The 22378-nt window shown below is 42.2% G+C and overlaps 1 protein-coding gene across 4 annotated transcripts in view; it reads right to left on the bottom strand.

Moving 5' to 3' along the window:
• The window catches only part of CACNA2D3 (calcium voltage-gated channel auxiliary subunit alpha2delta 3), a 498964-nt gene that overhangs the window by 137249 nt on the left and 339337 nt on the right, over positions 1-22378 (bottom strand). For 3 of the 4 annotated variants that reach the window (XR_014005101.1, XR_014005102.1, XM_081184001.1), the window contains exon 14: positions 11183-11200. The exons of the other annotated variant lie outside the window; for it this stretch is intronic. Coding sequence is in view for 1 of the 3 variants with exons in the window: in XM_081184001.1 (XP_081040127.1) it covers positions 11183-11200 (18 nt within the window). In the remaining 2 variants the exon portion in view is untranslated. The remainder of the gene's footprint in view (positions 1-11182; positions 11201-22378) is intronic. 4 annotated transcript variants of the gene reach the window in all.

Consider the following 22378-nt stretch of genomic DNA (forward strand, 5'->3'; position numbering starts at 1 on the left):
GTTCTTGCCAGGGATGCAAAATATCATGGAAAATACAAACTCAAGAAACTGAAACTTAAGATTGGGAAGGAAGAAGAAACCTAGTTAATATAGGAAACAGAAATGTGAACTATATTGCCTTTCCGGCTGGCTTATAGCATTGGAAGGTAGATTGAGATTAGCGTATAGAAATGAAGCTGGCAAGCATACAAAAAGAGTGAAGACGAGCAAGAAATCAGAAGTAGCAGCCAGGACAGATAATACTGCAGAGAAGGTTATGGGAACTGTAATCCAACAACATCTGGAGGGCACCAGATTGGCGGAGGTTGGTGTCAGGGCCGGATTTAGGTTTGATGAGGCCCTAAGCTACAGAAGGTAATGGGGCCCTTTATATGTCCAGCTGTCCTTTGTCAACAACAAATTATCGCTGTTTTTTGTGTTGAATATATGCTATATGGTAATTTATGGACCTAATAGGTATCTAAAGCCATTTGCACCTAACAAAGTATGTATTTCATCAAAGTAATTGTTGAACTGAAATACAATCAATAAGTATATTAATAGTGAAATACTTTTAACTCCACCCCCCCCAACAGAGTGGGACCCTAAGCTATAGCTTGTATAGCTTATACATAAATCCAGCACTGGCTGGTGTAGATTATGTTGCAAACAGAATCCCCCTTACATCAGACAGGGTGTCCCTCCACCTGGTTGTGCCAGCCTCTGCTTGGGGAGTGCTGCCTATACAGAATTCCCCATTCCACCAGCCCAATGTGTGAGTGGGCAGAAGGGTCACTGGCAGTATTCAGGCTAGCAAAGTGATATACTTGCCTCCTTCCAGTCTTCCACCTCAGCCAGCATGAGCTGAAGGACTGCCGCTCCATTAAGACACACTGTTCTCCAGCCCCAGAGGTTGGCTGCAACCTTAGATGCCCTTGAGTTATCTCAGGCAAAGATAACTTAGGTCTTTAAGGACAGGAACTGAGACGTGCTTCTCCATGTCAACTATGAATACGATGGCTTCCAGGGAAGCAGAAAAACTTTCAGAAATTCAGTGAGGTAGGTAATATGTCCATCTTCCACAACATTTTGCTGCTGATTTCAAGAGGCATTCCATTCCTATCCTTTATACCTGGTCAACAGAAGATGCTTCAAGCATCTGAAAAAAGTGGTCTCTAGTCCACAGTAAGTTATATATTGCAGCATAAATCTGTTAGTCTTTAAGATACCATAAGGTTAACGTGGTTGCCTTCCTGAAACGTTCCAGCTTAACTCTGATTGTTATGATAGGGAAAACATTAACATATTATGTAAGAAGTGGGAAGCCACAAAGCAGAAGCAATTGAAATTTAAAAAAAACAGAGCAAGTCTTCCAGACATTGCATCAAGTTTTCTGAATGTTTCTCTTTACATAAATGGGTGAGCAGAGCTGAGTCACATTTCCTAATGGAACTTGTTAACTATGAGTTGGTGACCAAATCAGAGAATTTCCTCCCAAAGATTAATGTAATATAAAATTTAGCCATCCTTGACATTGCTATATATTCCTGGCCTATTAATTCTATTCTTCCTAGAAGTTATTGTACTATATAGCTGAAGGTGTTTAATAAGCTTGTTCTAGACAGGATTTTAATAAAGTAGAAGAGCAAACAAAAGGATGTCATATAGAGGAGGGAGAAAGGTTGTTTTCTGCTGCTCCAGAGAAGCGGACACGGAGCAATGGATCCAAACTACAAGAAAGAAGATTCCACCTAAACATTAGGAAGAACTTCCTGACAGTAAGAGCTGTTCAACAGTGGAATTTGCTGCCAAGGAGTGTGGTGGAGTCTCCTTCTTTGGAGGTCTTTAAGCAGAGGCTTGACAACCATATGTCAGGAGTGCTCTGATGGTGTTTCCTGCTTGGCAGGGGGTTGGACTCGATGGCCCTTGTGGTCTATTCCAACTCTATGATTCTATGAAATTCTATGAAACCAAGTGCAAAGTTTTATAAAGTAAGCGTCCAGAGTAAGGGTCTAGGCATGCATAAGAGAACTGTAGGAAGGTGGGATCAAGTCTTCTTCCTGAGCCTCACACCTGGTACATAGATGGATATGTATGGCAACACAGAAAAGGAAGGCAGAGGTGAGACAGGAGGCTGGTGGAGAGTGCAAACAAATCCATCAAAAAAATCTCCCTTTGTTCCATGGATGTCTCTTACCCTTCCATTTACCACCGAAGGAAGGACTGTTTCCCCCCAGCTGAGACAAGAGGTAGCTGGTGAGGTGAAAAGCAAGAAGCCCAACAGTAGGAAGAGTGAGAACCAGTGTCAGGTGGAATCAGCTACCGTATTTTTCGCACCATAGGGCGCACCGGACCATAGGGCGCACCCAGTTTTTAGGGGGGGAAATCAAGAAAAAAATCTTTTCCCCCCCCCCCAGGCCCAGAGAGCAGCGGAGGGGTTGCTCGCAGCTATGGAGCAAGCCAAGTTTTGGCTTCCCCTTTAGCCCCATGCAGCCTCTCCTTGCCGGGAGACGCTGCGCAGGGCTAAAGAAGCCATAGCCCCGTGCAGCCTCTCCTTGCGGAGGGGTTGCGCGCAGCTATGGAAGAAGGCAAGGCAGCGAGCGGGATGGATCCCGCTCGCTGTTTTGCCTTCCCCTTTAGCCCCGCGCAGCATCTCCTTGCCGGGAGACGCTGCGCAGGGCTTTCCTGGCTATGGAAGAAGGCAAGGCAGCGAGCGGAGTGGATCCCGCTCGCTGTTTTGCCTTCCCCTTTAGCCCCGCGCAGCGTCTCCTTGCCGGGAGACGCTGCGCAGGGCTTTCCTGGCTAGGGAAGAAGGCAAGGCAGCGAGCGGGGTGGATCCCGCTCGCTGTTTTGCCTTCCCCTTTAGCCCCGCGCAGCGTCTCCTTGCCGGGAGACGCTGCGCAGGGCTTTCCTGGCTAGGGAAGAAGGCAAGGCAGCGAGCGGGGTGGATCCCGCTCGCTGTTTTGCCTTCCCCTTTAGCCCCGCGCAGCGTCTCCTTGCCGGGAGACGCTGCGCAGGGCTTTCCTGGCTAGGGAAGAAGGCAAGGCAGCGAGCGGGGTGGATCCCGCTCGCTGTTTTGCCTTCCCCTTTAGCCCCGCGCAGCGTCTCCTTGCCGGGAGACGCTGCACAGGGCTTTCCTGGCTAGGGAAGAAGGCAAGGCAGCGAGCGGGGTGGATCCCGCTCGCTGTTTTGCCTTCCCCTTTAGCCCCGCGCAGCGTCTCCTTGCCGGGAGACGCTGCGCAGGGCTTTCCTGGCTAGGGAAGAAGGCAAGGCAGCGAGCGGGGTGGATCCCGCTCGCTGTTTTGCCTTCCCCTTTAGCCCCGCGCAGCGTCTCCTTGCCGGGAGACGCTGCGCAGGGCTTTCCTGGCTTCTCTGGGAGGTGGGGGGATTCCCCCACCTCCCGCAAAACCAGCAGAAGCCGCGCGCACTTTAAAAGGGCTGCACGGCTTCTCCTGGCTTTCCTGGGAGGTGGGAGAAGGGACTGATGCGGCCAGTCAGTCCCTTCTCCCTCCTGTGGAAAAGCCCGCAAGAGCGCACGGAGCTTGTGTGCGGCTCTTGGGGGCTTTTCCCACCTGCCTCCCCCCCCTGCATTCGCTCCATAGGACGCACACACATTTTCCCTTGCTTTTTAGGAGGGAAAAAGTGCGTCCTATGGTGCGAAAAATACGGTAATTCTAGTTTGGTCTTCATCACCCACCCAACAGTAAGCAGGCACCAGTGCTCAAAACTCCAAAAAGTGGGAGTGCAGTTTCTGGGGAAACCCTTTTCCTGGATGGATTGAGAAAGCAAGCAGTTCCCCCAGATAAGTGATTTGAAGCAAGCAGGCAGAAAAAGAGAGAGAGAGAGAGAGAGAGAGAGAGAGAGAGAGAGAGAGAGAGAGGAAGAAGAAACACCAATGCAAGGGAAATCTGAATACCTTCTGCCTGGATATTACAAATTCCACACAAGGTAGAATTATTATTATTATTATTATTAGTAGTAGTAGTAGTAGTAGTAGTAGTTTCTATTTCTTGGACAGAGGGCACAGTTCACAGTAGAAGCAGGGATTGACGAAAGGCAGGTGGAGCGACAATCCTCCAACCTCATTAGGAAAGCATTGTGTTCTTGGTTTTATTTGTGAAGAATGGTTTCAAATGCTCCCCTTCTAACACAACCAACTCTAACACAACATTTCACACTATGCTTGGAAGATATGCTCTCCACATAGGCTAACAGCCTCCTGCTTTGGCTGGCCCAAAGACTTCCAAGCACTGTGCTCAGGCAGTATGTGATGTATTGTGCGGGAAGGGAACTCCCCACCCCCTGGCCAACATGTCGGTGCAGCTCTCAGGGATATGGCCACAGTATGAGGCATTTTGGTGGAGACGTCAAGATTCCCGTGGCCAGAGATCATTTACAAGATTTGTGCCTGCAAATCATGTCGTGTGAACTGGCCCAAAAGTTCGACCTTTTACAACAAGTGTATTTCACTAGGTTAGTGCACGTTGTCTTGCCTGAAATTCTAATATGAAAAACCCCCAATCCACCGTTTGTTTCTGTCAATGTTAATACCAACTCCTCCTTTGTGTGTGTGTGTGTGTGTGTGTGTGTGTGTGTGTGTGTATAATAGAATTTATTTTTAAGATCTTCAGAATTCCTACTCCAAATAGAAGGGTGTGTGTTTGTCCTTTGAAATGCAGGAATAATTAGATTAAACCCAGTAACGAAGTCCAGATTCTCCCACTCCCATTTGCTTTGATTTTTAAAGGTAAACACATTGCCATTTCTTTTTAAGTGCTATTGCAAAGGGGTATTTTTACATTTCAGGATACATCTACATTTCCTAATTGTAAATGATATGCACAAAATTTAAATGGAAGGAAACTTCTTAAGAGATAATGATTTTGGGAGGGGGGGAGGAAGTGTGGGTTTTTTGTTGAGAAATAGAACTTTGGGTTTTATATTCTGACTCTCCTTTTGAGGTTCTTATAACACCAGATTTTATTTTATTTTTAAAAAACTATTCAAAGGACCAGTTCAGCATTTAACATAGTAGAATAGTCAAATTCTACAGGCTCACAAGATACCAGGCACTCCAGCATGGGGGGCTTCAGGATGCTGTGCATGTAATATAATAAGAACTGAAAAATAAAAAGCTACTCCCCCCCCCCATGAAAATAAATAAATCATATTTACTTTTAGTTAGAGCCTGATCCTGTGATGATCATACAACTTCTTCATAGGGGCCTACGTGTGTAGAACCCAATCTTCATAGGCATGAATAATGTCATCCAGTATGATTCAATTTTGTGATATACAGATCAGTGATTAGAGTCTACATGTGTTGGGATCTACCTATGCTGATGTTATGCTCAACATCTGGAAATTAGGTGTGGGTCATGTGTGATCATGATGCTCCTCCAGGCACACAGGCATTAGCTTTAAAAAGAGTTTAAATGCACTGCAAAGAAAATAAGCAGCACTCCAGAAAAACAACAACCCATAAATAGCTACTGTACCATTATATTGTTCTTTTGTACTTCATTTGGTTCAATTTAACTTTTTAGATAACTTTAATAAAAATGCTAAAAGAAAATTGCTGATGCATTTCCATGGCAATATCAGGGTTGCAAATTTTCCATTTTTTCCTTGTAATTCAGCACCTTGAAGTAGGAAAAAGTAAATGAAGCAGCGAATGATAAATGATGTGTCTAGCTTTTTGGAAACAGAATAGTGTCAAGATAAAAGGACAGCAAGCCTTGCCCAAATAAGTTAAGACTCAAAGAGAAAAGAAGCTGCTGGAAACTTAGAGGGAGCAAGATTATATGCCAGAGGCATATTCTAAAAACATTTCGGGCAGGGGGGAACAATGTTTTCAATTTAGCAAAATTATTTTTTCAAGGCTGACTCTCTTTCACTACTATGGCTAATATATAGTCCCTCCTGTTTCATACAGGCTCAGTACTAAATACCTCGCAACAGGAATAAGATAACACAGCTTGAAGCCTGCTGTTTCAACAAAGCAAGTAAAACAATGCCCCAGTGGGCTATTGCATAGGAGTAGCTTATGCCTGAGGAACAGAATAGGTTAGGAATCAGGAGGGCTAAATACACAGATTCAAAGCCCAGAGTAAACTAATTGCTTCTCTGAATTAATTATTGGAGGTTTTATTGATGGCATCATAAGCCTGGAAGGCTCATCCAAAAACCAAATTTATTCGGACAAGTCCAGATCTTATTACAGCATGTCTCTTCTTACATAGTGATCTAAAACCCATATTCAATTCTTATGTTTCAGAAGTGCCACAGTAACCCCTTCAAAGGATCAGTGCCATTCCGCATAGAAAGCTGTGTGAAACAGCACACCGGACATTCGCTCTGTTTACAAACTCCCCATGCAATATTTAACTCTTATGTCCTTGTGTTCATTTCAAGTAGTACAGTTAATCATATGCATTTGTAGATATGAGGTCTGTCTTGCATCTTGCACTGTACCAAATGCTAACTGTTTATATAGCCTGACCAAAACATCACACAGAACTTCACAAAATAACAGATGGTTACAAGCTGAAAGATTGCCCCATACTGTTAAGCCTGTGTAAAATTTGTGAGCAAGTTGCTGTCTGTCCTAGCTACATCTCTTCTCTTTTTATGGTAGTCATAATTTTTAAAAGTAACACTTCCACCTGTTGCTGTAGTTCTGCTGTTTTTCTCTTTAACCTTTAGATGACTCTAGAATGCTTCCAGCCATTACTATAAGAAATGCCACAGAAAGTTTGGTAACAAATACCAACAGAGAGATTGTTCTAGTGAAAATATGTTTGATAAATGTTGACAATTACTGATAAATCATGGAAATGGATTATACTGAAGGCACTTGGTTATTCTTCAGATGTTCTGTTGAATGACAGAAATAATTGAGTCGCCGGGGCATGACAAATGTTCCCTTTACCAATAAATTATAGAAATGTGAATGAAATGTGGTCATTTAGGTTTTAACCTTATATACATTTGCCTAAAAGTCCCATTAACTCAATGGGGCTTACTTCTGAGCATTCCTGTATAAGATGACATTGTTACTGAAGGAACTTTTGAGTTGCATCCAATGTTCTATTCAGAGAAGACTCACTGAAATTAATGGGCATTAGTTACTTATGTTCATTAATTTCATTGAGTTTACTCTTAGCAGTACTAACACTGAATGCAACATTGTTAATTTTCTTACAATCCTTGCTGGCAGCCTAAAAACGTATACTGGTAAATGTCAATTTGTCCTGAATTTCTACCAATGTCCATTGCATATAGGCATCCATATTTTAAATAACATGCACACTGCTTCGTATCTAGTAGGAATTTATAGCAGTTAGCTTACTTAAAACCATTTTCAGTATTATTATTATTTTTGCAATAAATACTTCAAAGTCTACAGTTAATAGTAGCATAAGAGAGAATCTGCCACTTGTCGCCAAAATGGTTGTTTATATCCACAAAGAATAACCACACACAAGCCCTAAAAGTTGATATGAGATTTCAGGCACATAGAAATTTTAAAAAGTAAAGTTGGATGGCAACATTATTATTCTAGAATCATCTGAAGATTAAAGTGAGCATGTTTATAGAGACATGACCATTTAAAATGTTTATACAGAAAACATTTGTAGATGATACACAGATTCCAACAAAAACACAGTACAAGTTCAGACACCATATGGCAAAGCGTACACTATCATTGATTCAAGTCATTCACAAAGACAAGCATCAGTCCTGCACTGGTCTTCCTCAAACAAACAAATGCCAAATGGATTTGAAAACTTCTCATCATGCTTCAGTTAGTTGGGGGGAAAGTCTCAATGTTAAACATCTCCGTGTTTTTCAGAATGGGGGGAACTAATTAGTACACTCAACAAAACTCCATTTCCACCCAGAATTTCATACCAAGTTCATGTTAGCTATCAAACAACTCCCTGTTGCTTGATACAGATCTGAAGATGATGTAGCTCTGTAAATATTTCTGTTTGACTTCATGAGCCATATAAGCCATTAGATAGGCACACATACACTGTGCATCCAATTTACGCTGCATGTCATTAGCATTGCAACTGCTTATATATCACCAATGACCATTTACAGACAAGCTGCAAGGAATGAGGCTACTGCATATGCAAGCAACCTCTTTTATTGAACAAAAAGGGATTTCTACTAATGAGTGAAGGTAGATGCTACTAGTGCCTTGAAAAAACGTATGCAAATTAAGGTGGGAGTGCTAAAAATACCATGACTGCATCCAACATCTGCTAACCATAGAAGAGGCTGGAGCTAAGCCTAGGAATAAGCAGCAGCGATATTACATTTTAAACCAAACCTGTGGGATGAAAGCTAACTATGAGATTTGCAACAATAACTGAAAGACAATTATGATGCTATTCAAGAGAATGAAGTAGAACTGAGACAATAAACTTGACTGATGAGAAAAGAATAACTATTACAATATGGAATCCCTTAACAGTTTTGTAATATCACAAGGGAGCCTGCCTTCTGAAGGCTGTTCCAAGTCAACTATAGAGAAACACGGATAAATTGCAGCAAGATATCTCCAACACCTATTATGGTTTCATACTTTTCACTTTTTATATCCCTCTTTCATTTCCCTGTTTATTTCCCAGCACAGGGTCCAAGGCTGCCTGGAAATTGCACCTAGTGACTTGCAGGTCATTTTCCTAACAACGTCTGGGAGAGCGGATTGTGGTTACCGAATATTTTGGAAATGGGACTGTGCATATGCTTAACGATGAGTTCATACTTAACAGGGCTGTTCCTGGCATTAAAACGCGGTTCAAAGAATGAACAACAGTGATACCTAAAGGAAATGATTTTATTCCTTGGCGTTTGAGATGCTAAGAAAGCAACAATTCTGCCTTTAGAACCTAGCGTTAGTGACTCTGTGCTTGAGAATATATGGAAGTCTTGTAGATCTCTAACAATGAACAACAGCATATATTCCAGAGCTGGGAACTGGTGGCATGATATTGGCATACTCTTAATAGGAATCATATCCGCCGCTAGTTTAAACTGGTAATCATATGCCCATAACTGACATAGTGCTTCTACCTTGGTTGCCTTTCCCTTAACTCTAGTAATAGTCCTAACAAATCACTGACACTGTACACAAAAGCCCCTTTCATCTGTTCATTCCATACTGAATAAGCACACCAAAGTGACAGGCTCCGCCCCCTCAAAAGCCGTACAGATGTTCCAATTCAAGTATTCTCTCTCCCCCCCCCTCCTGTGGATGGTTATTCTGAACTGAATGAACAACTAAAAAAGGGGCTCGAGCATTTCAGTAGAAGAGTTTAGCCAAAAATTGTATTTACTAAATAATGTAGAAGGATAATGAAGCCACATTTTTGCTAAGTCTAAAAAGGCTATTAACCTTTACAAATGGGTTTCAGGAGTTTAAAAAGATTATGGTCAGCACAATCCTACAAAGTTGAGGCAGAAGTAAGTCCCACTGTGTTCATTAGTTCTTGTTCTCTCGTATGAGCATTTAGAATTGCAGCTGCAAGCATCTTCATAATGATTTTGCTTGCTCTGGAAACTAGAAACCAAAGGACCGTAGTTATTTTTGCACTGATAATTGGGTTGGAATAGATTTGGCATTTAAAAGTTCTTGGTCCTCAATGTATTGTTTATTTATTTTTAATTTATTTATTTATTTATTTATTTATTTATTTATTTATTTACTAACTAACTAACTAACTAACTAACTAACTACATTTTGATACAACCCCAAAGCTAAAGCTCCTTGGGTGGTCCATAAAACAGTTAAAGCGGTTTACACCTCAGTGACAATTTGAGTACTCAATGACCATTAACTTGCATGCGTAGTTCTCCTCACAGAAAACAACACGGAGGCCTCCACGTATGTGTGACCCTGTGTTTGTAATTGGACCATTGGCCATTGGCTCTGACCTGGAGCCAAGCTACATGTGAGGCAGAAGAAAGATTTTTGTTTTTGTGTTTTAACTTTATTACTCTAAATGATCAAAGTAAACAGCTCTGAGGAAAGGAGCTTAAACCTGTCCCTGTAAGCTCCTCCCCCCCCCCTCGCGCTTAAAATTATAATTGCTTGCCCCTGCAGAAGAAAATATAGTGGGTGCATGTGTATTTTTCTCTTCGAGGACAGAAGCAGCCGGGGCAAGGAAAAGCTTAAAGATCGCCTTTCCCATGCCAAAGGTTTTCTGCCACTCCAGCTTTTTTTATCCATACCATGCTACTTTATTCTCTCGGCGTCGATAAAGCAAGTTGTGCAGCTTCATGAAACAAAAGTGAAAAACAGCAGTGGCGAGGGAGGCTTTCCTGCTCAATAATGGCAGGAAAAATCCAGCTGAGCACACAAACAAAGGGGCACTTGGACTTTTCCAGTCAAGTCTGCTGATCTAGTAATAATTACGGTAAAACAGAGGTGTGAGAGACAAAGCTATTTTGTTGTAATCACACAGGAATTCTGGGAGGCTAACTGCTGCATCCCTAATAACACAATGACATTCTAAACTGTAGCAGTGCGTGTGTTATATATATACACATGTGTGTTTCAATTATATTTGTGAATTATACAAGAATGATGCAACAGGCATCAAGTGATATGTTGTGCTGGCCACAATTGTTGTTTGTGATATCATGAAATGCAATGGGGTAGCTCTGGATCATACCATATCAAAGCAGAAGCTGTACAACAACAAGAGCATGTTGCATGGAAACCTCCTTGGACAAACCATATGCTAGATGTACTGAGAGGCTTTTGATAAGACAATACAATAGGGACCAGTGAAAGGATATAGCCATGCCATGAATCCCCTTGTTCATCCGGTGGGGAATGTAATGGCCTAGGGATGGCTTCTTCGTAACTGCCATGTCCATTTGATGGTTGTCTATTATTTTCAAAGTGATAACAAAATGGATCCTTTATTGTGCAACTCAGCAGTCCACTCCATGTCCATTTTGTTCAAATAGCTCTCACATTGTGCCTGGATTGTAACTCTCAGTGGGTGACTTGACTGCTTACAATGCCTGGCTTTGATTTAAGCAATGTTATGCTCTCCAGTTCATTACAGCTGTGACATTGTAAAGCATTTCACTGATCACCATTGTACCATATTCATGACACTGTGGAAACATGAAGAGTTGGTGATTTCTTTTGAATAAGTATTGATTGAAAATAGTTTACCTTTTGAGCCTGAGGAAGCTGGAAAAAAACAAGAACAAAATAGAACAAGCCATCATTATATAATTGATGTGATATATTAACGTGAGTTTAGCTGCTTCATTAATTTAAAAAAATCACCAAGCTAATAAAAATAGAGGAAGTAACAGGAGAAATATTTCCAATTAATTCAATCTGCTGCATAAACATGGGACTATAGGAGGAACGAAAGGACAGCTTCTCTGCTAAATATCACTAGCACTATGCAATTTGTTAAAACACTGCAGTGCTAGAGGAAAGGGATGGTTTCCCCAAAAGATATGGTATCACACTTGAATTGTGAAGTTCCATCTTCCTGTACACAAATATAATTCAACGTAGAGGTAACTGCATCATTTAAAAGGCCTTTCTTGGATCTTTAAGGCCCCTCTTACAGTTAAGATCCATTCCAATTAATGGACCATTCAAAATACACATTCATAATTGTGTGTGCACATATTTAAACACAAATATGAGCTGCATTTGAGTGCCTGTGCATAAGACACAATTATGATTTTGTAAACGAAAGCTTCATGCTACTAAATGGCAGAATGCTACTGTTACTACTGAAACTGTCACAATTATTTGAGAGTTGAATTGCAAGATCTGTGCCATTTGTCTTACGTACTTCCAAACCGATCAAAGTTGCTGTTGATATCTAAATAAAGGCATACGCCAGTGTAAAGCTACACACTAATTTATGTCACTGAAATCAGTGTGAGAGATGATTTAGAGATTTCAGTAGGAGAGCTGAGAAAATATTTGACCCTTCTGTAGAAGTCTACGCCACTGAAATGCTTAACTTTGCCTACATTACTCCCAAAGAAGACACGCTGATTCAGTCCACATAGATGTACTCATCAGGTATACCATGAGCTACGACTCAAATGAACAATCCAAAATAGGGCTCTACAACTGTATATCATACATTATAGGGATGAAGGAGAAAATGGCTTGCATTTTAATATGAGCGTACTTAACTTGCCCTTCCCAAACCGTTGTATGACTTGAAACACAGCTATCCTTCAAACTTTGTACTACTCTCGTTTTTGCAATGTAGTTCCACAGTGCACCAAAGTATACAAAAAGGTGTATTTTAAGGGAAAGTGCGCACTCACCCCTAGTATATTAATGAAAACAATGTGCAAAGGTGCATCGTATTGGTGAAAACTTCCTGAAAAAAATGCATACAGAAATGCGCAATGTGTATGAAAATACATACAGGTTTTTGTGAGAGCTTTTAAGTAAGCATTGCAAAGTGATGTGGAAATGGAGTGAACTGAGCTTGAGACTGGAAAAGTGAGAAATCCAAAGAGACAGATTTGTCCATCCCTACACACACATTACTAGCTAGGTAAAACAACTACATTGCATAGTCCCAACTCCAGGGGTAGGGGGGTAGCCACTATGTCTGGTATTTTGTCAATAAAACTGAGCATTAACCAGTAGAGTCAATTACAAGCCCCCCCCCCGCCAAAACACCCACACACCAATCCTTTAGTATTTTCATTCAAACTCAATTAACTTCCAAGCATGAAGTGCCTGTCTTGATCTGATCCCCTAAGAAACCGTGTCAGCAGCAAGTGCTTTCATTAGAAGCATCAGATGAAGACAGAAAACAACAACAAATTATAATAATAATAATAATTTTATTACGGCCGTAGGCCCATACAGATAAAAAAACAAGGCATAAATAACAGCTTGTGCATGTGGGAAAAAACAGCCGCTAAAACACTACTATAACAATAAAATACTATGAGATGGAATGGCATACTACGCCTTAATTAGCTTGTGGTGCTCCTTGGCAACGCTTTTGGGTAAGGACAGCGACCAGGAACCTAGCCACTTTCAGAGTCGTATGGGTATCCTTATCCTGCAAGATTTGGGCAAGGTGGAATTTTGGTGGGGTACCCTCTAGTTTCTGTATGATTGATCCCAACAAATTTGCCCGTGGCACATTGAATAAGGGGCAAGTGAACATAATGTGCTGAAGTGACTCCGGCGTCTCCTTATCACATTCGCACATGGCGGAGGCTCAACAACAAATTTAGAAAATGCATTGTGTGCAATGTAAAAACACAGATCAGTATTAGCCAAAGAGAACAGCTGTTAAAATACTTCCCAGCTGGAATCTACAAGTTGCTGACCTCTTCCTTAAATATTCTACTTCCAATTTAGTAGGGAGATGCTGAAAGTTTCCAACAGACAAGTGTAAACATTGCAGGAAGAACCCATGTTCCTCCTAGCCAATTTGACTTCCATCCAGTCTTGCTTGCACTGACTGCCATGCCTTCAGTATCATCAATTGCTTGTTTCAATTACAGGTTTCCATGCATGCTTCTTCACACATGCTAGCTCATGAGTTTTACAGTCTCAGGGCTGACATGCAGCAACAGGGATTCTTGCCCATTTTGCTCATGGGAATAAGAATGGCTTGGCTGGGAAGGGTTAAAAAGAGAGAATTATCCTCTGAATTGAAATGGTTCTGGATTAGAACCCTGAAAAGTGCTGCTGTGACATCAATGTCATGCTCCAGAATTTGGAGGACAAATCTTACCAGCACTGAAGCTGAGGCCTCTAGGCTAAAGCATATTGGGTGGTATCCAACTAAACAGCTCTGCTGGTGGCAAGCAATTTTGGCTACACAATGGCACTTCCTCTCCCTCTCCTTTCCACTTCCTCCTAAATATATTATGGGGTTTTCACTAACCCTATGGAGCAGATTTATGGTAAGGTTACCAGACGTCCCCGTTTCCCGGGGACAGTCCCCGGATTTACAAATCACTCCCCATACAAAATCAATTGAAGTTGAAAAGTGTCCCCAGATTCATTGAAAAAAATCTGGTAACCTTGGGGCATGAGGTAGTTGGAAGAGAGGGAAAGGAAGTGCCGTTGTACATCCAAAGATGTTTGTAGAAAACCAATGGAGCTATGTTCAGAGTGCATTTTAAGTCATATGAATAAAACTAAAGGAAGAAGGAAGGGCTAGGTAGACAGAAGTGGCTGACTTGATGGGAGTAGAGTTGCTTTACTTGCTTCCTGGATAGGTGAGTTGCTGTTGTTTACTGGGAGGGGAAAGGGCTGGGTTGAGGTGGTGGGGAGGTTGGTGCACTGGTACGGCACAGCAGAAGCACTGGATTGACTCCACCAGTGCCTTTCAATAGACTGACCTCTGCACTGCTTCATCTCTCCTGGTAAGTAGGAGAGGCACATGATTGAAAAGCTAGCGTAGCGTCCCAGTCCCTCAGCTGCTTCTGCATTTAGGATAGTCTCTTCCCAAAATCTACTGGACCCAAATGGTTTCCATAATTTTTCAGGGAAGTGTTTGACTGACTCCATCTGGTTTGGCACTGTTTTAGGCACACAGGCAACTGACTTAGTAACTCCCAGGTTGTCTTCTCTTCCTTGCCAGGAGAGTTCAAGCATCTTCCTGGTTTACTGAGGGAAACTGAGGGCAATGGGGCAGCATGGATAATGGCTAAAGCATAGTTAGAGAAAAACTGAACATGACCATGCATGAGACACAGAGGGCACCTGCCACCATATTTATAGTCAAGATGTCATTGAATCTATGCGGTCTCATCCAATGGAGATATTCCGTGTGGTGAAAAGATTGTGAACCCTTGTTCAATGAGGGCTTTGAAACAAACTGTATCAAATTTGAAAATAAAACCCTATATACATCCCCTGTCTCTTTCCATGGGGATGTAGGACTCACACCCAGTTCTTAGGTTTCATTGGTGATGCAATAAACACTTCAAAAAACGGATGCCATTCTATACGGAAAGCTGTATGAAGCACCTTCTCACATTTAGCACCAGGCATTCCTTCTATTTGCAACACCGCTATGCAATATTTAATATACTATATGCTTGCACCCATTTCAAGCAGTACAGCTAATCATATGCATCTGTAGGCATGGGGGTCTGCATTTTATCTTATACTGTAGAAAATGTTAATTGTTTATATAGCCTGACCAAAACATCACACAGAACTTCACAGAGTAACAGATGGTTACAAGTTGAAAGATTGCCCCATACTGTTAAGCTCATGTAAAAGCTGTCAGCAAACTGATGTCCTAGGTATACTTCTGCTCTGTTAATAGCAGCCGTAATTTTTAAAAAGTAAAACTTTTGGAAACAATTTCAAATTCACTGGATTGACTTAAGATGCAAATAATCTGTAGGATTTAAGGCTCCTCTGTAAAAAAGAAAACATTTTAATTGTTTTAAACAACTTTTAAAATGACTTTAAACGTAGTAGTAGAGAGAAGCTGATCTAAAGCATCCTTTTCACGTTCAGATTTAGTGCAAGTCATCATTATCAGTGTCAGGCTTTTGACTACCACCTCAGAATTCCAGTACAAGAAAGAAGTAAGCAGCAGCTCCCAAAGGCTGGCTTTTGGAACTGCGTAGTCCCTGTAATACCTCATTCATCAGACTTGAGAATGAGGAACCTTAGCAGTCCCCAAGTGTTGCTTGCCTTGCAACCCCAAGGAAGATTCAAATTCCCGCAGTCAGGGAGAGGGGAAGGAACCCTCAGCACCCCTTCGACACACACATGGCCTGAGGACTTCATACTTGCTTGCGCTTCTCCTGCTCCACAGAGTCAGCGATGGCCCCCACATTGTTTTGTCTATTCTTAAATGACCTAGAAGAGAACTTAATGGACCCAGATGGACACATTCCAAAAATAGGAATGAGAAGGACCCCTTTGTTGTTGTATGCTGATGATGCAGCCATCATCTCGCGTTCCAGACCGGGTTTGAATTATCTGTTGAGGAAATTTTCTGATTACTGTTCTGGAAATGGCTTATCCATTAATTATGAAAAATCTAAAATTTTAGTCTTCGAAAGAAGATTCTCCCAGTCTAAATGGGTGCTGGATGGCCATAACCTTGAACAGGTAAAATACTTCAGTTACCTAGGGCTCACATTCCATCATACAGGATCTTGGAAGCACCATTGGCAAACCTCCCTTCAAAAGGCGGAGATTACAAAGCTAGCCATACATAGATTCTTCTTCACAAAGGGCGGCAAATATGTCCCAGCAGCCTTAAGGGTTTTCAACGCAAAGCCCGTTTCCCAACTCCTATATGCAGCAAATGTCTGGCATAATGGGGACCTGCCAAAGCTAGATGGCTTTCAGGCAAAATTTATACGATCTCTGCTGCAGGTACCTAACTGCGTCCCCAACTCCGTACCTCTGTTGGAAGCTGGTGAATGCCCAATTTCAGCTAGAGCGTGGTGGGCTGCCCTAAAACATTGGCTCAGGATTTCAGTGTTCAATCTAGGGAAGGGTCTGTACCAACATTTGACCAATGAGGAATTTGTCAGCAAATGGCAGAAAACCATGGCTAAAAAAGCCACCTCTATTAGTCTGTCTCCCCCCCAACTGTATTACCTGGGTTATGAAGGCGCCCAAAAGGTTTTAAAGCAAAGATTATGGGACAATGCACACAGTGACTTGCGATCTCAATCACACGCAGTCTGTAGTCCGCTAGCAGCAGGAGTTCAATATGGGTATGTCTTTGAGTTAACATCTTACATCAAAAACCTGACAGTACCTAACTATCGAAGGCTTTTCACCAAAGCCAGACTAATTGTCTTCCCCTCTGCAGTGCTGGATGGTAGGTTGAGAGGAGTTCCCTACCAGGACAGACTTTGCTCGTGTGCTCAAGACATCGATTCCATAAATCGTATTTTGTTGCATTGTGCGAAGTATGAGCAGGCCAGGGCTGAACTGATACTACCCTTGCTGGTGCCTTTCCCGGGAAAATCAGAGGCTCACTATGTCAGGTTCCTACTGGAAGACCGGACAAAAGCCAGAACGTTGGCAGTGGCAAAGTTTTTATCAGTGGTTGCAAGAACAAATGAGCCCTATATTCTAAACAAAATGCTTGATTAACCTGGAGGTAGGCTATATGAACTGTGTATTGATTTGTAATGCTTTGCTGGGTCTCTGGACCGTAATAAAGATTGTTGTTGTTAATTTATTCCTATCCCATCTTTCTTTCATCATGGATCCCCAAAGCAGTGTGCATGTGTTCTGGTATCCTCACGTCCAGGCAAATGACCAAACCAAGCTACTGACATTGCAACTGAATCTCAAAGAGATTGAGAAAGTGATCATAATAAGGGCAGAAGAAGGCTGATAAGGGAAAGGCAAGGAAAACAACGCAGATCGTACACTCTCATACAAATGGACAAAATGTTTTCAAAGCACAAATCACAAGCCTGAGGAGTAGACAGCCGGGGAGTAGACACACACACGAGAGAGAGAGAGAGAGAGAGAGAGAGAGAGAGAGAGAGAGAGAAACTGCCTGCTCTGGGTCAAAATGAGAAACAACCTGGTCAAGAGGAAGAGAGGAGCCAGTAATGGACAAAGACTTGTGATTCCTGTATTCGGGCACAAGAGGGCAGCATAACTTATTGATGCCATGCGTTTACCACCTCTGGAGAAATGCCTATTTTTAGGGGGGTGGGGGAAATAGTTAACATATAAATATTTCTGCAAATTCTTGGAAAATCAGCAGATTCCTATGGAAAGGGATTGAAAATAACTCATAGGAATGAACAGATCAGGTTAAAGTGACATGGATTAGAAATTTGACCATCCCTACCTCTAAACCTCTAGACAGAAGTGCCCGGCGTGCTCTGGTCCATGGGGTCACGAAGAGTCGGACACGACTAAACAACTAAACAACAACACCTCTAAACCAAATAAAATAAAGATAAAGCTAAGGCACTGTCTGTTCTTGGTAATCCTTGCCCCGTCACATGTGCCCAGCCTAACCCTGTGCCTGTTGACAAGAACATGGGCCAGGGTGGACAGCTTACAAAGAGTATATAAAATAACCCTGACTAAACTGTAGCTTGGTTGAGTTGGGGAAATGTTTCTAAAACTTTATTCAAACAGTTACCCAAAATTTATGAAATCTCGCATTTGCACAGCATTACTGATCCTAAGACTTGGGAGTGTTCCTAAACTGTGCCCTGCTTTAAAGGGGAAACACATTGTCCAATGTCAGCGTTGGTCACTCAGCTGTTTGACAAAATGTTCTCATTCCTCAAAACATGCTAATTTCAACACAAAATTCAAAACTCATTAAACTTTGGCTCAGCTCTTGTATTTTGACAACATGAATTCACCTATTATAATATGCAACGATTCTTAAGGAAATTCTAGCTGTTTGGTGAACTTTAGCAAGAGTATAGGAAGAGTTTTAGCTCCCGTGGAGCCGGAAGAATGATTGGTTAAGTTTGGTATGTTGCAGAACACCTCTCTCAATTAATCATTTTGATCCACAAAGATTAATAACTACATCAGGCAGGGATCAACTAGGGTGTTGCATGCATGGAATGAGGTCCACTTGTGCAATGGGATTTTCACCCCACTACTCCAACTGCGTGCCCCCCCCCCACTTTCCTCCCCACTGTGTGCAGGCAGGAGAGGGCAGGGGAAGTTTTACTGTGCAAGCAGACTCCATCCAATAGACACATAGCCCACTAAGTACTAAAGTACTATGTTGCATTCCACCCATCACTTTGGGTCATTTTGGCCCCTTTCAGAAAGTGGCGTATATATTATATTGAACTGGCCTGACTTTTGGTGCTACTGCCTCTCATCTAAAAGGCTTCTTTAAAACATCACATTCCTAATAATTACAAGAAAGTATAATAAGAGTACTAAAACATCACTATCCGTTGACTGTTTGCCTTCAAATTTAGTCCTAAAATGCTGTCACAGTAAATATAAAATTGAAAAAAAGTCTAGTAACTGCAGCACAGACCAAGAAATATCCAGTTCAACAATGGATGCTTTCACATCTTTTTTAAAAAGGCTGATTAGCCATTATTAACTAAGGATTAGTTAACTAAGGGTTAATTACTAAGGGTCTGACTTGCTGGACACATAGAGTGACAACCAACTAAGTCATAACCAGAGGTGATCAATGCGCTTAATTCCATTTATCTGAATGGGTGTGCTGTGCATATGACTAACACTAGGTATCACCACCTAGCTCAAGATCTAAGGAACCATTGTGTGATAAATCTTCATTCTGTTGCTAGATTGTTTAGAAGTCAGTTGTATGAAGCATAAGCAACTCACATTAGACCTGGTTAGGATTTTCTTTGAAATTACTTGTGCTGCTTTGACTGACACTTTCCCTCCTGAGAGGCCACAGGAAACAAACAATTTTCATAACAGTAGAAGCAAGAGTTCTTGGCTGACCCTTTACAGCAGAGCATACAAATTACTTATCTCTGCAAAACCCGGTGGGTACTATTGACTCCAGTGGTTTCTTCAGGCTCTGCCAAGACAAGTGTTGAGCAAAAGAAACGGCTCCTCAAGCTTTCTAATCCTCAAAAGCAGAGTGTAACAGTTCTTTTTCTTGCATCTAATGGAAATGGTTTCCCCCCCTTCCTCATACCTTTGCGGAAGTCTTAGAGTATTATATGTCATCTGTTTGTCTTTTCAATGCCAGCACTTTTAATTCAGCTTTATAAGTCAGCATTTTTAATTCAGGTTCACATTAGTATCTTACTTAAATAAAGTGCAAATAATCATGATTCAGTTTCAATCCCTTTCTATGTCTTGCACATGTTTATCATTTTTATTATATATATTTTGCTAATGTTTTACAAGGCAGACTTATAGGCCAGTCAAAAACAATGTCCACCTTGAGGTCCCACTGAGTTCAATGAGACTTACTAGGAAGGATGCTTAGGACTGCGGACCAAGTAAATTACAAGACAAATATTTAAGGAAGAAAAGACAAAGCTGGCTGTTTTGAGCACTGGGGAATACAAAAACAGCTCAGATGAGAAATCACCAAAGCTCACTTTTCATTATTGGAGGATATTCAATAATTACAACACAGAAAGGGCCTCAATCTGGCTCTGGTCCTACACTTTAGTGGCTAATTTATTCATGGTTCCTCTTTTCCATTGCATTTGTGGCATTAAACTATGTTATGAAATTGTATTACACACAATTAGCATGATAATAAATAGCTTTCCAACACACCTAGCACACGCTTTCCTTTTTTATTGTCATTTGTTAAAATCTGAGAAAAAATATTTTTTTATGTTTACAGAATGTTTTTAAATTATCTACCACTCTATACCTATAGGAAGTAGGGTGCTGTGTGTGTGTGTGTGTGTGTGTGTGTGTGAGAGAGAGAGAGAGAGAGAGAGAGAGAGAGAGAGAGAGAGAGAGAGAGATGCCAGTTGATATGTGGATTTCACATAGCCCTGTTCTATGTATGCTTGGAAGCAAACCCTATTATGTACAAAGAGGCTCGCTTTCTTGTAAGTCTGCACAGAATGATCGCCATAAGCAAGCAAGTTGCCCATTCATTTAGTGGAGGGGGAGCTGCAGACACTGACCCCTCTGAACACATTGAGCTATTAACTCAACTAAAACAAATCATGGAACTCTAGCGCTGAGCAGAACTCTCATGCCTCAAACAAATGATTAGAAGGTCATCCAAACAAGGACCACTGAGATTCTTTCTGAAAAGAAAGAAATCAAATAAAGGTGCCAACTGAAAACTGTGCTGTTATATGTATCATGCCATTTGACTAAAGAGAGAATGTTATCCCAAAGTCTCTAGTTTGGTTATGATGTACTGTTAGGGTTAGGGTTAGGAACACCTAATAAAGAGGCCTCATTATCAAATGAGATCTCTGAAAGGTAACCGGACACCATTTTTCAACTTTTTGGTTGTAATTATTTTGGAACTGAAACTATGATACTAGCAGTCAGTGGTCCTCCAGGGGTTTGTCTAATCCCATGTTAAAACCATCCAAGTTGGTGGTCATCACTAAATGGCAGCAATTTCCCTTAGTTTAAGTCAGTGTTTCCCAACCGGTGTTCCGCGGCACACTAGTGTGCCGCGAGACGTTGCCTGGTGTGCCGTGGGAGGGAGGCGGGCGAGTCGGGCGGCGAGAGGCGGGGCGGCGGTGGCGAGGAGAGGCCGCCCAGCACGGGGCTCTCGCCGTCTGCCTGCCTGGCTGCCTGCGTGGCGCTGACGTCACGGGGCTGTAACGTGCCCCACATAGGCACACGCAGGGCGGCGAGCGAGCTCCCTCCCACATCCCATCGCCGCTCGCTTCGGCCGGCCTACTGGGCTGTCGCAGGCAGAAGGCCTGCGCATGCGCGAGGTTTTCGCGCCTTCAGGATTCCCTTCACGCCTTCCTCCTCCCGGGTCCTTGAGAGCGCGGGAAGCGGCAGCGCGAGACCGGCGTTGAGCCTGGTAGGTATTGCGCTTGCCAAGGCAGTCATTTGGGAAATGAAAACTTGCAAAGCAAGCAACCAGTTCAATCTGAAGTACGTGTATGCTTAATATCCTGTATCTGAAACCTGTTCTGCCCCCTCCCCCACACTTGGTGCCATTTTCATCTACACATGCAGCAGAGTAAGTTGACCCAGAATAGTACCAATTCAGATGGCAGATGGGAGAATGACAGTGCTGAATGCTTTCCCATGTAGAACAGTCCCTGCAAATAAAAACCTAGCATATTTGGAAGAGGGATGCTAGCCTAACCATTACCTTCTATGCTGTTACTATTTTTTTATATTTTTTTACATAAGTAAAAAGTGACCTTTCCCCATCTGGCATGGTGGTGTGCCTCGAGATTTTTTTCATGAAACAAGTGTGCCTTTGCCCAAAAAAGGTTGGGAAACACTGGTTTAAGTTCATTCTTTACAGTTCTCTCCCACTTCACCTATTAGCCCTGCACTTCCTCATACCCTGCTTGAGAGGGATACCTTCCAAGGCCTAGGCCAAGTTTCCTACATCTGAAATTCAATAAAGTTGTGGCCTAATTTGAACCCATAAGCTGGTGTCATGTCTCCTTCTTGCAGGGGGGGTGGGTAGGCTCCAGGGACAGGGGTTCAGCGTGTGTGCTCACAATATCCCTTAGCTTAACTGTGCAGCTCAGTTCAGTTTGTCTTGAATCTTCCACCTCTGAGCTTCCTTGGATGACCCCCAGTTCCAGTGGTATAAGAGACAGATAATCTTTTGCAGGAGGTATCCCATTTTACAACACTGCTTTCTTTGCCCTGAAAAACAGAGTCTTGGTTTCGATTGGATTGCTAACTTATGTTTGATCTTGTTGTGCACAAGTTTTTAAAACTTTCTTTTAAGACCTATGTCTCATTTGAATTGATGGG

This window comes from Podarcis bocagei (genome assembly GCF_964188305.1).
Source record: "Podarcis bocagei genome assembly, chromosome: 2".
Lineage (NCBI taxonomy): Eukaryota > Metazoa > Chordata > Lepidosauria > Squamata > Lacertidae > Podarcis > Podarcis bocagei.